We start from the raw sequence: 16,645 nt of genomic DNA on the forward strand, positions 1-16,645 counted from the left end.
ACGGTGCAAATTTTTGTTTGTATCCAAATATATGCAGTAATTTTTGCTAGGACTCATAACACCATTTTACCCTAAGATTGGGAATATCGGTTCTGCAATCTCTGAAAAAAGTGAGTGATTTTTGGGTATATGAGTATTAGGGGTAGATGGGGTAAAACGCACCCCCTAAGGAAATGTAGCTATATCTTAACTATAGAAAATAACACGGAAGAGTTTCATGCATGACTATCTTCCGTCATCATTATTTTTCAAAATTACGTACAAATACTCACTGAATGCATTGAAAAATACATGAAATATCTTTTTTTCCAAAACCCTTAAAAATTGTCTATTGAAATATATGCGGGGCATGACGCCCGATCGTGGAAAACATGAAAAGTATACATTTTAAATTACGCGAGGCGACGATTATCTGAACATAGAGGCAGGATAATCTTAAACAACGAGTAAATATCCATCAAAACAACGGATTAAAGCTCATGACAATTACGGGACAATATGCACCCTCATAAAGCTTCTTCTTTTTATTTAAAGAAAGCTTTGGACTTTTCGTTGACGAAATATTTGTCAGGTGGAAGATTGTTCACTATTATTCATTAAATTGATAACTTATGGATAATTTTTGTAAGCGAATTCTTGAGAATTTAGCGTCACACAATTCGGGTCGATTTGCCCTCAAAAATATGAGACGATATATTTAACGATTTTTCTATAAAATTGCAAATACATCGTCTGTATTAGAACTATTTTTAGAAACCCGAATGATTGGCAAATAAGTTCACTGGTTACATAATTAAAATCGTCTTCCTCATCCTATATAATTAATATGGAACGAACATCAAACTTATAAAACCGATACACTGAAGAAGGATGTAAATAACATTCCGAAATACGCGTATCTGTATTGTAACGTTTGTTATGCTTCATTAAAGTATAGTGACTTTGTGAAAGTGTAATAACGTGACAGTGAAATAGTGGAATTAAATGGTACACAAATAGTGCAACTGTTCATCAAAATTACTTATAACAGAAACATAATTGTTTTTTTTTATTTTTCCTGATATGATTGAACCATCGCCCCATCTTCCCTTATCTCCCGTCGTTATTCGAAAACCGGGAACCAGAATAGCGGAGGAAAGAAGCGTCGCAATTCACTTACGTTCACAATTCAAAGCATGTAAAAATAAGTCATATCATTAACTTCACAGTTAATTTTGCTCAAGTTTACATCGATACAGACGCAAAATTTATTTTTTACATGTTAGTAGATGTAATATTATCGCATCACCGAAAAAATTACTATGGGCTTGAATTTATTGACATTTAGACAATTAATGACACTTGGCCCTGCGGGTCAATTTTTACTAGTAGATTTTTCAAGTGTTTGCATAACCTTTCTATATGAGAAAAGCATAGTCTACTCATTGAACAGAAACTGGAGAATTGTTCGGGCGTAAACTAATATAACCTACTAATCGAAACAGATATGAGAAATTAGAAGATTGTTTTCCTTATTTGCAGTATCGATTTAAATTTAAATGTGCGGAAGATCTGTTCAATAAGGGCGTTGTTTGGGTTGAGTTTCGTATTCCAAATAATTTAACTAGCAAAACGATTCTTCGGAAAGAAAACGTTGCCGTTTCAAGCCCAGTCTAGGAAATAAATATTTTTACAGAATTTTGCATATCTACTTTTCCATTCATCATACTATTTCCAGTCTGTTTACTCGTTGTACAATAATGAAAGCTAAAACTTAACTCAAAACGGATCATACGTCTTATAGATAAAATAAATTAATGGTCTATCCAGATTTGTTCAGCCAACTGCTTTCGCGGTATAGAAGTTCCACATTTCAGAAGTTTCACATTTCGAAATTCTACAAAATCCCATTTTTGCTAATGCAGAGGTTTTCTCACAAGTTTGAAGAATTGTATCACAAATGAAATCGATAGCAATTGTGACTTATTGGCCGATATGTGACAACATTTGGCAGCAGAAGCCTCGCATTAAAAAAAATGCACTCGTGTTTAACATTGAAAAAAATGTTTCAATTCGATTCTTCTAGGAATCAAAAATCGAATGCTAGTGTCAGTATTTATACAGGGTGCTCCATATTTTATGTCGGTATGTAAAGTTTGAATAAAACAACCGATTTCTATAAATGATGTATTTTTATTCAGTTTGGTTCCTTACCATTTTTTCGGACTAATTTTTGAAAAAAATATCAATGAAGTGGCCACCTTTACTAGCAATTACAAAATGACTCCTTTTCTCTGCGTTTGTTATTACCTATTCGAGCATCTCGGATGTTACAGCGTCGATTTCAGCACGTCAATAGTTTGAGGTTGGTTGGCGTAAACCTTGTTTTTAAGATAATCCCACAAACAGAAAAAAAACGAAACGACGAATAGTATTGTCAGATGGTGCCTTTTTGCCGCGATATTTTTTCCCATATGCACGTTGAGTTAACACAATTGAACGACTGTTTCTGATGTAAAGTGTCGCTATTTCAGTGCGTTGTTTCGATGTGAATGATCCTTTTAAAAAATTATACTGAATTGACGTTTTCAAAACATATCTGGTGCAATCGCTCGGTTGGTAAAGGTGAAAGTTTTTTAGCGTTTACATACCGATATAAAAGATGAAGCACCTTGTAGATGGAGCTTCGAGTCCAATTTAGAAGAATATTCCCCTCTTTTGCATCGTCGCTCTATACGACGGCTAGGAATTTCAGCAATCATCCTGTAATTCCGGAACCGAAATTTTATCTAGCCTCTTTCTATCAATTCATCACATTATCTTAAAATTACTTATATGAAAACTAGAATAAAAATCGAACTTTCATTGATATTTTATACAAACAATATCGTAGTTTCGTTTTGTCGTCGGAAAGTCATCCCTTTTGGTACACTTTGTTTTAGTGATAGATGAAGACTTGTTGACTCTGTTCCAATATTGAAAATTTCTCTAGCAATTCAAGGTATTGTATTTCACTTTTTAAAAATGCTTAATCATTTTTTTGCCATTTTTTTGATAAAGAATAATGATTTGTCCTAAACAGCACAGTATTTATCAACACTTGAAAATTCACGCGGAACTTCGTTCGTTCAAGTGTCTAAGCGGACACTCGGAGCTTCTATCATACTTTCAAGTTGCCTAAAGTTCCGCGTTTACTTTTAAGCTGCGAAACAATTCCGGCGGATATTGTTCTTTACTTTCAAGTTGCCGAAAGTTCCAGGCAAGGATGGCTTTTATCGTATCAAAGAACGCTCACTAGCAACTCTTCACCCGATTGAATCTATGCCATCAAAGAGAGACGGATATCATCGCAGCAACAAAAAACCGGCATAGTTCATTTAACATAGAATAGACACCAGTGCGAGAGCGAATTCCTCTCGATGACCTGTCTGAGAATCAAAGGTTAGCTCACTGCTGTGGGGATTCTCTCTGAAGCAACAAACGGTCGCTTATTCTCGTTTCGCGATCCGTTTCTATATGGGCAGTTGATAATTGCGATAGAATCATTTTACTATTGCCGTTTATTCAAACTATGTGCATATAACCTTTGTATAAGTTGTGTCTATGAAAATGTATGTGAATGCTCCACACAAGGGTTTTGAAATATTGTAACCTAGTATGAGAATCATCAAGGCGAATCATCGATTCGATTTTCTGCGATAATTGTCAACTTGCGATTCTCTCTTGGTAAATTCCACACAGCACCAATCATTATCAGGCTGCAATTTTTTTTAAGGGCCGTGAAATACTCAGAATATGAAGTGGAGCGAAGCAATGTAGGAAAATTCTCTCGCAGTTCATGCATTGAGAGACTCGAGTTGTTGCCCATCTTCTACCGGATTACAAATGTTGTATACAATATAGAGAAAACTCGAGCAGCTTCTGTCGAATTTTCGCCAACCACCAACACTGTACTTTAAAGCTGCCAAAAGCTCACTAGTACTTTTTTGCAGCAAGCAAGTTCAAATGGGACAAGAAATTTCTGTAAACCTGGAAGATACACGTTGAAACATCGCAATTCAACAGAAATCTGAGTATATAAAAGTATAAAAAAAGTCAAATATAAAAATCTAACCTAATCTGAAAAAAGATACCAATAAGTCAATTTATTGTTTCATTTTTCAAATACACCAATCAAATTTCGTCAAATGTTGCTTATAATAACAAACTCGACTCAACAATATGGAAAAGTAAAATTGTAAAAATGTATGGTTTTTATTTTAATTGTTTAAGTTGAATTGGTCACTCTATCCGTAAAAATTGAGGCTTTTCCATACTGAAGACTTTGTACAAAGTTCCTTTTAAATCAAACCGATTCTGATTTTGTAACCGTTTCGGCTATTAATTTCAGCAATCGGAATGATATTGAACCATGTTTCAGCAAATGGTGATTAGAGATGAGAATGAGAGCTAAAATTTCTTTTTGGTAGGGATTTTGAAGCTACTTTCAAAATGTCAACAAGTTTCAGAACAAAGCGGTGAAAATGTGACTTAAATCGAAATTTACGTAAAAATAATCCCGTAGTGTGCTACAAACAGAAAGTATATTGCAATACAGGGCAAGATCTTCTGTTTCGAAAGACTTACCAGTATAATGTGCAAGACAATCGCATGACAAAATGATCCTAATGACTCTGAAAATTCTTCGAGGTGAGGGTTCGAACATACAACATTGAACTTAGGAGATCGGTATCTACAAACAACACTAGCAAATAACTAATCCAAACATCTTTCTGTATACTTCCAGATGAACATCTTGGTAATATCGTTCCTGGCATTGGCGTCACTGTCCACTTTCCCCACACAGACACTCGGTGCGGCGGCAGCCGCCGATGTGACCGATCCGAAGAAGTCGCTAGCTGCCGCCGAAGCGGCCCTACCCGTCAACGATAACGGTCTGAAGGAAATCTGGCAGGAGGACGACCGTGAAGTGCTGATCCGAAACGAACGGGGCACCAAGAATGGCGGTGGCGCCGGCGCCTCGGGTAAGAAAGACCGCAAAAAAGACAAATTCAACTCCAACTCCTCATCATCATCATCATCACCATCATCATCCTCCTCGGCCTCGTCCACCCTACAGAAACTCAAACAACAAAACACAAAATCCAAAACCGACAACACTAGACAGCAGGCGCAGAGTAAGTTGGAACCGATTGTGAACGAATATTTTTCAATTAAGGTTTTGGTTTGATTGGCTATTTGTTTTGTAATTTTTTTTTTCTTATTGGTTACTTTCTGTTGCTTTCGTTTGGTTGATCAAAATTTAATACACTAACAATTATTAAAAAGTTTTAATTTTGTCGTTTGAGTTATCAATGCGACCATTTTCATCGATAGGACATCCTGCATAATGAGTGAGTTTACAATGCCAAGTATAAAGACAGCGATGTATTCGTTATGAGATATATAAATTTGAAAAAAAGGAGCTCGAGCTTTTGAAATTTTATATGGAAAAAATGAAATTTTATATGGAAAAAATGAGCTAGAGTGCTTCTAAATAAAACTGTATTATTCAGTGCAAAAAATTTACAACTTATATTGACAATTTCTGATACGTCATTGGACGCTTTGACATCTGTCAGATTACGTGTCACACACTCACGTAAAAAAATTTAAAACAGTGTTTTATCTTTGTTCCAAATATTCATTAATTTAAAACGAGCAGCTTTAAATCTGTGCTCGAAAAATCGAACTAGAACTCAGCGTTGACATGTTTTAGTCGTAGATCTTAATTAGATCAGCCCATATGAAATAAAACTAAGTTGCGAACAATCCAAGAAGCCTCCCTCGGTGACCTCATATCGCAAACATTACTCACAAGTTGGCTTCGGTTTGAGTCAATGTATTGGAAATATTAGATTTTACGCATAAATAAAGCAAAAGAGCTAAGATGAATGTCAGTATAATGCATTGCAGGAAAACGGATTGGGTTTAAACATTTGAAAAACCGCGTAGAAATCAAATGAGATGTCGTATTATTTTATTGTCTACTTGGCTTAAAATAAATGGATTTAAGGTTACAGTTGAACAAAGCCAAAATTCTGAAATAAAGCGAGAAATGTGGAATGGAGATGTTACCATAAAGCGAAAATTAAACGGAAAAGGTCGGGATCGCAAAACGACTAATGTCGTTTTCGCTTGACAAAACTTAAACTGACCCAGGGTGTCATCAAACAAACACTTTTCGCGAAACTGTGTTAAGTTCGCACTTAGCAACCCCCCGTTTGAGCAAACCTGATATGAAAATCGGGTTAAAAACTGACTGGACTTTCAGTTCAACAACGTTAAAACTAAGTTCGAAACTAGCTTCAAACAAACGGTTTGACAGCATTTAGGGTGGAAACTGGGTTAGGTTTGGCATCAAGCGAAAACGACATAAGATATTCGTTATAGTTCGGAGTTTGATTGATAAAAATTAAGTACAATCAAACAATTCTGGGTAATTTTTTTAAATAACGTAGCCGTATAAACAAATGACCATTTCTCTTTGTTCACTTTACCGTTCGATTATTGAGGAGCGACTATGGAGATTTTCATAAATTGTCTAGCACTGACCAGAAGTTAAATTGTTCACGTCATTCAATTAACGTCGGAACGTCATTTATCATGCAGGTAGCTTAGCAATCACCCCAAATCGGTAATAAAACGCTACACGTGCAATGAACATAACTCATGATTTTGGTTGAAATTACGCAAATTCATAAATTGGAACGACGTGTCAAGATTTTACTATAAGTTTGAGTGAAAATGTCGCAAGTCATTAAAGTAGGCGCAGAGTTTTTGAACATTCAAATGAAAAGGATGCTTCAACCGCGATGTAAGTTGTAACTCAAAAATATATAGATTCAAATTGGTTTCTATTTCCGATCCTAGATCCGTTTTTGCAACTATTAACCGTCAATCATCGATGATTTCAATGGGGATTTTTGGCTACAATTATTAGGTCATTTATAGTGGAAGCATTTGTTTCTGAACAAAATACATGAAAAAAAAACTTTTTTATTTATTCTCATTTCTATTATAATTTCTTTTGGTTCAAGGAGATGTTGCAGCTATTTTTTGGAAACGATATCGCGTAAATGGCTATCTTTGTCCTTAAGTACAAAATGTGTTCCTTTCTTTGTCATTTTCCATCGTTTTGGCCAGTGTATCGGTCGATATGGCAGTGATTTCACGCCATATGTTGTACCTTGGATTTCAAATAGCCCCACAAAAAATCCGGTGGTGTCAAATCGGGTGATCTTGGGTGCCAGTCAAAATCACCGTTTTTCGACTCGTCCAGGGAACAATGGTCGTAATAAATCGATTGTTAGTCGAGCTGTATGACATGTTGCACCGTCCTGTTGAAACCAGTAGCCATACAATCTATTTTCACGAACATGGGCATCACAAAATCATTTATCATGGCTCGGTAACGATCACCATTTACAGTTCCCGCATCATCGCCTTGGGAAAAATTAGGACCACCGCACAAAAACCACACCAAACTGTAACTTTTTGGTCGTATAGAGGCTGTTTCTCAATTAATTGTGGGTTTTCAGTAGCATAGAGCCGACAATTTTGCTTAGTAACGTGTCCATTTAACGTGAAATGGGCCTCGTCTGACATGATGATTTTTCGCCAAAAGTTGGCCTCGTTCTCGGCGTAAAAATGAACAATTTCAGCGCGCCCTTTTTGTGTGTACTGTTACATGGTAAAATTTTCTTGGAATGACCAATGCGGTATGTCATTAGTCGATCTGACAGCTCTATCGAAAGTTATTGGGTTGCCCGATGCTTCCGCTATAAAAGGCCCACTCTGTATAGGTGAAAAGTTATTTTTCGTTTTAACTTCCAGGAACTTGAGGTTAGTTGACTAAAGTTTTTGAGATATAATGATTTCCTATTTTGAGTAACAAATACTTGCATTCCGACAACTTTATTCCTGAACTCAGAAATGAGTGGATGGGGAAAAACTCAAATTTTGGTGACGTGGAATAACACACCAAGCAGCAATGATATACTCTAAGCAGATACCTGAGTTGTCAAAACAAATCTAGTTATTGTTTCTGAAATTTGCATGAATTTAACGATTTAAATGGCTCTATTGTTATGATCAATTATTCTATTAAAAGTAACGTATTATTGGGAAGGCAGGATTTTTTCTATTGTCGTATTATTTTATTGTCTACTTGGCTTAAAATAAATGGATTTAAGGTTACAGTTGAACAAAGCCAAAATTCTGAAATAAAGCGAGAAATGTGGAATGGAGATGTTACCATAAAGCGAAAATTAAACGGAAAAGGTCGGGATCGCAAAACGACTAATGTCGTTTTCGCTTGACAAAACTTAAACTGACCCAGGGTGTCATCAAACAAACACTTTTCGCGAAACTGTGTTAAGTTCGCACTTAGCAACCCCCCGTTTGAGCAAACCTGATATGAAAATCGGGTTAAAAACTGACTGGACTTTCAGTTCAACAACGTTAAAACTAAGTTCGAAACTAGCTTCAAACAAACGGTTTGACAGCAGTTAGGGTGGAAACTGGGTTAGGTTTGGCATCAAGCGAAAACGACATAAGATATTCGTTATAGTTCGGAGTTTGATTGATAAAAATTAAGTACAATCAAACAATTCTGGGTAATTTTTTTAAATAACGTAGCCGTATAAACAAATGACCATTTCTCTTTGTTCACTTTACCGTTCGATTATTGAGGAGCGACTATGGAGATTTTCATAAATTGTCTAGCACTGACCAGAAGTTAAATTGTTCACGTCATTCAATTAACGTCGGAACGTCATTTATCATGCAGGTAGCTTAGCAATCACCCCAAATCGGTAATAAAACGCTACACGTGCAATGAACATAACTCATGATTTTGGTTGAAATTACGCAAATTCATAAATTGGAACGACGTGTCAAGATTTTACTATAAGTTTGAGTGAAAATGTCGCAAGTCATTAAAGTAGGCGCAGAGTTTTTGAACATTCAAATGAAAAGGATGCTTCAACCGCGATGTAAGTTGTAACTCAAAAATATATAGATTCAAATTGGTTTCTATTTCCGATCCTAGATCCGTTTTTGCAACTATTAACCGTCAATCATCGATGATTTCAATGGGGATTTTTGGCTACAATTATTAGGTCATTTATAGTGGAAGCATTTGTTTCTGAACAAAATACATGAAAAAAAAACTTTTTTATTTATTCTCATTTCTATTATAATTTCTTTTGGTTCAAGGAGATGTTGCAGCTATTTTTTGGAAACGATATCGCGTAAATGGCTATCTTTGTCCTTAAGTACAAAATGTGTTCCTTTCTTTGTCATTTTCCATCGTTTTGGCCAGTGTATCGGTCGATATGGCAGTGATTTCACGCCATATGTTGTACCTTGGATTTCAAATAGCCCCACAAAAAATCCGGTGGTGTCAAATCGGGTGATCTTGGGTGCCAGTCAAAATCACCGTTTTTCGACTCGTCCAGGGAACAATGGTCGTAATAAATCGATTGTTAGTCGAGCTGTATGACATGTTGCACCGTCCTGTTGAAACCAGTAGCCATACAATCTATTTTCACGAACATGGGCATCACAAAATCATTTATCATGGCTCGGTAACGATCACCATTTACAGTTCCCGCATCATCGCCTTGGGAAAAATTAGGACCACCGCACAAAAACCACACCAAACTGTAACTTTTTGGTCGTATAGAGGCTGTTTCTCAATTAATTGTGGGTTTTCAGTAGCATAGAGCCGACAATTTTGCTTAGTAACGTGTCCATTTAACGTGAAATGGGCCTCGTCTGACATGATGATTTTTCGCCAAAAGTTGGCCTCGTTCTCGGCGTAAAAATGAACAATTTCAGCGCGCCCTTTTTGTGTGTACTGTTACATGGTAAAATTTTCTTGGAATGACCAATGCGGTATGTCATTAGTCGATCTGACAGCTCTATCGAAAGTTATTGGGTTGCCCGATGCTTCCGCTATAAAAGGCCCACTCTGTATAGGTGAAAAGTTATTTTTCGTTTTAACTTCCAGGAACTTGAGGTTAGTTGACTAAAGTTTTTGAGATATAATGATTTCCTATTTTGAATAACAAATACTTGCATTCCGACAACTTTATTCCTGAACTCAGAAATGAGTGGATGGGGAAAAACTCAAATTTTGGTGACGTGGAATAACACACCAAGCAGCAATGATATACTCTAAGCAGATACCTGAGTTGTCAAAACAAATCTAGTTATTGTTTCTGAAATTTGCATGAATTTAACGATTTAAATGGCTCTATTGTTATGATCAATTATTCTATTAAAAGTAACGTATTATTGGGAAGGCAGGATTTTTTCTAGGTGTGTAAATTTTAATGACTGACATTAAGAATTTTAACTGGATCTAATTTTCGGCTTCTGAACTACAGAATAATATGTGCGAAAAAAGGCATGATAGTAGTCAAAAATTGTAGATGAATAAAGCAAATGAGATTGGCATACACCCTTAGAAAAAATCAGACTTGCACATGACGTAAATCCAAACATGCCGTATTTTATTGAATAATGACCAAATGTCTTGTCTTTTTTATGTAAAATTCAACTGAATTAGTGAAGATAAAAAATATTCATCACCACATACTTTGGATTGTAAATATAATACCGTTTTCGTTTTGGAGCCTAGACGCGGGCTACTCTGACTCCGAGTAAAACGAACACGTGGTACGCGCCCTAAACAACAACTCATTAAAAAAAGAAAAAATAAACAAACTCGGCTGGATGCGTGGTGCGACCCAAGAAAATTTTCAGAGCGTAACTACGCGATTGGAGTCCGATCTAGAGCGACCTCAGGTTGCTAAAACAAACATATCAAACGTTGTTTGGGCGACTCTGGGTCAGCTTTCGGGCTGCTCCGATCAATAAACGAAAACGATATAAGTGAATTGTGACACTCCTTTTAAGTGCGTGTAACCAGACGCGAATTTACATGAATTTTTCGTAGTGTGTAACAATCGTATTATCCTAAACTTTCACAAAAAATAGCCCTGTCTGATGTTAACCAATTAGACAGGGCTATTTTGTATCTGTCATATGATTAATTTGTGACTAAAGTAGAACAATTCTCTCTTTTTTTTTTTGGTAAAAAAATCATTGACCCAATTATGAAAATTCAGTTATTGCTAAAAGTAACAGTAAACGAAAAAAAAGAATTTTTCTTTCGTCTGGCATTGGAATTTGAACGCTTTTCGCCATAGCCTGGAATTCCTTTTAGAAGTACACTGAGGTCTTTTTTTACTCGGATTTCAAGCGTTTTTTTTTTGTGGCTTTTATACGCGTATTTCCGAAGTTTCTCGTTTTTTTGCATGGATTTCCGGAATTACGCGTTTTTACGTGAATTTTCAAAGTTATACGTGCAAAGTTTATACATTTCCAAGACATTTGGTCTCAAAATATATATTTCGATTTAGAAATCTCAAAATTTTTCTAAGTCACAAAGTCGATTTTTTTAGATTACACTAGAGCTTGACGTTTCATGCGTTTCTAAGACATTTGCCATAAAAAAATCTCTAGTTTTGCGATTTTTTTACGCGGATTCCCGAAGTTACGCGTTTGTTTTACGTGGTACGTATCTCCCGCGTAAAAAAGACTTCAGGGTAAATGTTAACAGTTGGCTTATTGGCCGTTATCACAAAAACACGAGAATTATTCTACAGAATTCGCAATACAAGCAGTCGCTTTTTTTCAAAATACCTACTCAGTTTAGAGCAGGTTTGTATCCGATGCAATCCAACTAAGTATATTCAATACAGAATTGAAAAGATCACACCATTCTTGAAATGGGTAGCTGTGGACTGAGAAGATATATAATCTTTCAAAAGTCAGACATCGTATTAACCAATTTAATAGGGACTTCCAAACTTGATCAAAAACCGAATTAAGTGCAACTAAGTAGCGATTAATAGGCGTGTAGATTGATTATCCGTCAAGCATTCTCCTTTTATCTAATATATAAATAAAATTTCCATATATTATGTCTTGTAGCATGCCTAGCAGTAATAAATCGGTAAATGGTATCATATAATTCTAAACTGTAGTTCTAAAATAAGTTGGGCCTGTTGGGTCAATGTAAAATACTGCTCATGAGTTGTGAGTTATTTACAAAAAACTAATAATATTTGTCTAACTGTGCTGCTCAGATAAACATAATCCCACCAGTAATCGTATTATCACAAGCACCACTCAAGCAAAGTTATACGACAGTAGCTTTTCCACCGGGAACAAACTTCCAAATCAGACTTTTACACGCGCATTCATAAAATTTGAATTTTAGTAAATTCCTACTCTTTTACTGAACTTATTTTGTTTCCTAAGGTTTTAAAAAACAGTACAAGTCTTTGGTATAACAACATTTTAAAAGTTAATCAAAATCAAAATTCTTCGTAACACTTTTTAAAACTTAAGCACAAAGGAGTAGTACAAATTCTTTTTACGAATACTGTGTACAATATAATTGGCACTGTTGATCTAATCTGGACCCTTGTTCCCAGTGAATTTACTATTGCAGTATGATAACTGATATGACTGGTACACCTCTTAGTCTCACCCAAACACCTCAACCCACTAACATGTACAGAATTGTTAATAGATGCGAATGAACTCTGTAAGCATTTACATCGTACCGCAAATAACTTATGCATTCTTTTTCCGGTTCGCATTTTCTGCTAATCAAACTGTAAAATCTCTCATTGGCCCAAACGCGAAATCTTCTGTACCGGACGTAGATTCGCAATGTCGCTATACCAAGGGACCATGGACCGAGTGTGACGCCAAAACCAACACCCGCTCCAGAACGCTGTCACTGAAGAAGGGAGAACCGTCATGCGTGCAAACCCGCACCATTCAGAAGAAGTGCAAAAAAGGTAACTACGATAATCGGCTGTGCGAAAAAGATGTGCAAAACGAAAATAGAGCAAATTAATTGGAAAGAAACATTTGTCCGACAGACATAAAGTATGGAAAGTCGAACCTTTTGATATACCGAAACAGACGGACTTGTCTTTCAATTAAACCTTTACTAGATTTAACGAACTAATGTCGAACGAAAATTAACAACGTAGAGACTCAGGAAAAGTGTTTTCGTTTTCCACGACGGTGCAAAGTTTGTATAGGACAGAAAATTTATTACATCAAAATTCGAACGATGCTAAACTTGAGTAATGCAGCGCATAAGCAAAAAAAAAGTACCATTAATTAAACTGTTTTACTAACGATCGAATATCATTTTTTACCTCCCACGCAGCGTGCCGTTATGACAAAGGAGCCTGGTCCGAATGTGCCCCCAATGGACAGATGTCCCGTACCGATAGTCTGAAGTCAAGCAGCGATGCGACCTGCCAGTCGCCTCGAGTAGTCAACAAGAACTGCAATCAGGGCAAGTCGAAAGACAAACAGAACAAGCCGGCCAAAACCGAGAAGAAAGAGAAAGGTAATTGAACGATCAATATTGTTTGTCGGACTGTTTAGAGGATTTACGATGAAAGCCAGATGTGTCTTTCGATTTGACACAACATCACTTGAACAGGGCTTCGAATTCTTACCCACATTACCAGTCCGGAATTGATTGCGAATCAAATCCAAATAGGCGAAAAATGTTCATATAGAAGTTCGAATCCAGTGCATCAACCGATTCGGAATGAATTTCGCCACCAACCGATTGATTCGGAAATCTGTCGGAATTAAGTAAGAAACTAGTTCTTTCTGAAACTTCAACATAAGCTGTGAAGATTTGCTGAAAACTAACAAAAAGGTCACCTTACTTAGCCTTAGTTAAAGTTTAATAAAATGGCGTAAGTCGCTTGATTTTTTAACTAACACGTTCATAAAGAGAACGAAAATTCAATGACATTCATATTATCACTGTTGATGTTTATAATGTCGAGAACTTTAAAACGAGTAGTCGAGTAAGATTGATTTACTCAGTCCATTTGGGAAACAACATATGTTCCTACACAGCAAAAAATGAGTTGTAACCATATCGATGTGATTATCAATAGATGTGAAAAAATTTAGACGTACTGAACATCAAATGCAATAATTTTCTGTTTTCAAGAAATGTTGCAGATAAATCCGACGTTATAACATCGAAACAACGTATTGAGTACATTACATCACCTTAACTAAATACTGTATATGATTATTATATGAAATTATGCATCTTTTCGTGTAACATTACAACCTTTAGAACGACACAAAGATTATTGTGATATTATATCGTAATCGCTACTACTGATGTGAAGCTATTTTGATGTGATATCACAAATGTGTTGGTGTCATTCTAAGGTTGTAATATTACACGAAAAAATGCATAATTTCCTATCAGAATCGTTTAAGTATTCAGTCAAGCTAATGTAATCTACTCAATACGTTGTTTCGATAATTCGTAATAACGTGTCATTTTTCTGCAATATTTCTTGAAATCAGAAAATTATTGCATTTGATGTTCAGTGCGTCTAATTTTTTTTACATCGATTGATAATCACATTGACATTGTTACAATTCTTTTTTTGTTGTGTTGTTACGTATCGTTTTGTATCACACTACTGGTGGCTGCTTTTCAGCACCGGACCACCAGTTCAGGGTCGTTTATCTTCTTGGTCACCGGAGAAATTTCACTTCACTATTTTTTGAGCGGACTTTCTTCCCAACCTGTGGCCACTGAGTAAATCGTTTCGGCGGAAACAAGTAACAAAAAAAAACAAAATGGACGACACAGCTTGTATAAAAAGAAAGACCGTACAATTTTAACTTTTTTTAAACACTATATTGTATAAAATAAACACAAAAGAATATACTTTTACTACTTGCGCAAGTTTATTTGGTGAACGTCTTAGCTTCGACGCTCCGTTGCGGCCGTGATGATCGTTGGTCGACTTTGGTGATCTCGGCGGGCGATGACGGGCGGGACGGCGCTGACTTCGGGGCGATGGGACCGTGATGTGATGACCAGGGTATCCAGATGATGCAGCAACTCGGCCTATTTGTAACGGAGGCCTGCGTTTCACAAACAACCCGGAGAGTGGTACACGTGCACTTAAATTATCACGAGTGTCTAACGCGAAGTCGAGTGGGATTTTTAACTTGATCGGTCTTTCCCGCCAAACCCTGCCAATACGTGGGTAGTGGCGTCGTAATTGGCGTCTTTGGTTTTGCCAACACTGACCGTCTATTGCACTCGCGGCGTACGATTCAAGGAAACGGCAACCACACTGATCCCAACTCGACTCACCGAACAGAAACTAACGTTCGTGTGGATCTTCTGAACGGTTAAAGATCCCTTTGGATCAACTTTACGGATGGCTTTTAAAACGCACTGTCACTTCTTGCCTGTGACTCGCTGCTGCGATCTTCACTCTTCCGGGTCTGAAAAATACTCGTCCCTGCTTAAGGGTTTTCCCGCGGTTTTATTGGCTTGCTGTCCATTTTCCATCCCAATCCCACCGCCACCTTCAAAGCAGGCCACCCCGCATTTTATGCTGCGATGATGACGATGATGACAGTGTGTAGACAGATGACGGTTACAATGATTTATCGTTTTTTTCTGGTTGGTGTCTTGGTTAGTGTTTGTACCTACTACACTTGTTTCCTTTTATTATATAAATATGTAATATGATTTGATGTATGAATGGTATTGAACAATAACAAAGATATGTATAAATTGATGAATATAAATAAATGAATATTTTTGAATAAATAATATATAATTTAATAATAAATATGTAGTAAATAAATGTAAATAAATAAATTTTGAATAAATAAATAAATAAATAAATATGTTGATAAATAAATAAATAGAATAAATAATTGAACAAAACCCTACTTTTGACACCAACCTAGGCTATTAAGCAGAACTTAAACGTGACTCAAACGTGTAAACACGGAGTAGAAACGCGATTGACATTTAAATTCTACTTAGACATTTACTGATAATTGATATAAACAAAAATATTACAAAATTTGACATATATATACAAGCTGGACTCAGTGACCAAAGGAACAACATTGTGACCAAAGAATAACAGGTCACAGTGTACATTATCAGTTCAAAATGAATTCCGATTCAAATCCGACTGGGCGAAAAACATTTCTTTCAGAATTCCAGTTGGGATTCAGTATTGTGTTAGCCAAAGCGAACTGAATTCTCGTTTTCTTCTTCACTGATTTTGCACGTTTTCGTACTGATTATTAGTTAAATTTGAAATAAAAATTTTATATAACTGAATATGTAAGTTTAAATATTCAAGTTTTTCGGATACTTCGTATTTAACTAAAAATCACCACGAACAAGTGTGAAAACCGAGAAGAACGGAAAATAATGAATTGACAGTTGATTTCTCACTCAATTACGACAGATTTACAAACCAATCGGTTGCAGGCGAAATTCATTAGGAACCGTTTGTTGCACTGGAGTCCGCATTGATTCGGAACAGAGTTGCCATTTTAAAATCTGGGTTTCAACTTGAAAAATCTGTGTACCATATGTTGCATATTTTTTATCATAATTTGTGGAAAACATTCTAAAAACCTTATGAATATAAATATAAAATATTCATAAAAATCGGTAAATTTTGATAAAATCTGTGTTATGTAACACAGAATCTGTGTG

The 16,645-nt window shown here is 36.0% G+C and overlaps 1 protein-coding gene across 3 annotated transcripts in view; it reads left to right on the forward strand.

The window, feature by feature from the left end:
• LOC131438098 (protein FAM133) overlaps window positions 1–16,645 on the forward strand; it is a 176,277-nt gene that overhangs the window by 151,724 nt on the left and 7,908 nt on the right. For 2 of the 3 annotated variants that reach the window (XM_058607900.1, XM_058607901.1), the window contains exons 3-5: window positions 4,766–5,156; window positions 12,765–12,902; window positions 13,283–13,468. In XM_058607900.1, coding sequence (XP_058463883.1) covers window positions 4,766–5,156; window positions 12,765–12,902; window positions 13,283–13,468 — 715 coding nt within the window. The remainder of the gene's footprint in view (window positions 1–4,765; window positions 5,157–12,764; window positions 12,903–13,282; window positions 13,469–16,645) is intronic. The other variant, XM_058607902.1, reaches the window with a different exon arrangement.

This window comes from Malaya genurostris, chromosome 3 (assembly GCF_030247185.1).
Source record: "Malaya genurostris strain Urasoe2022 chromosome 3, Malgen_1.1, whole genome shotgun sequence".
Taxonomy (NCBI): Eukaryota; Metazoa; Arthropoda; class Insecta; order Diptera; family Culicidae; genus Malaya; species Malaya genurostris.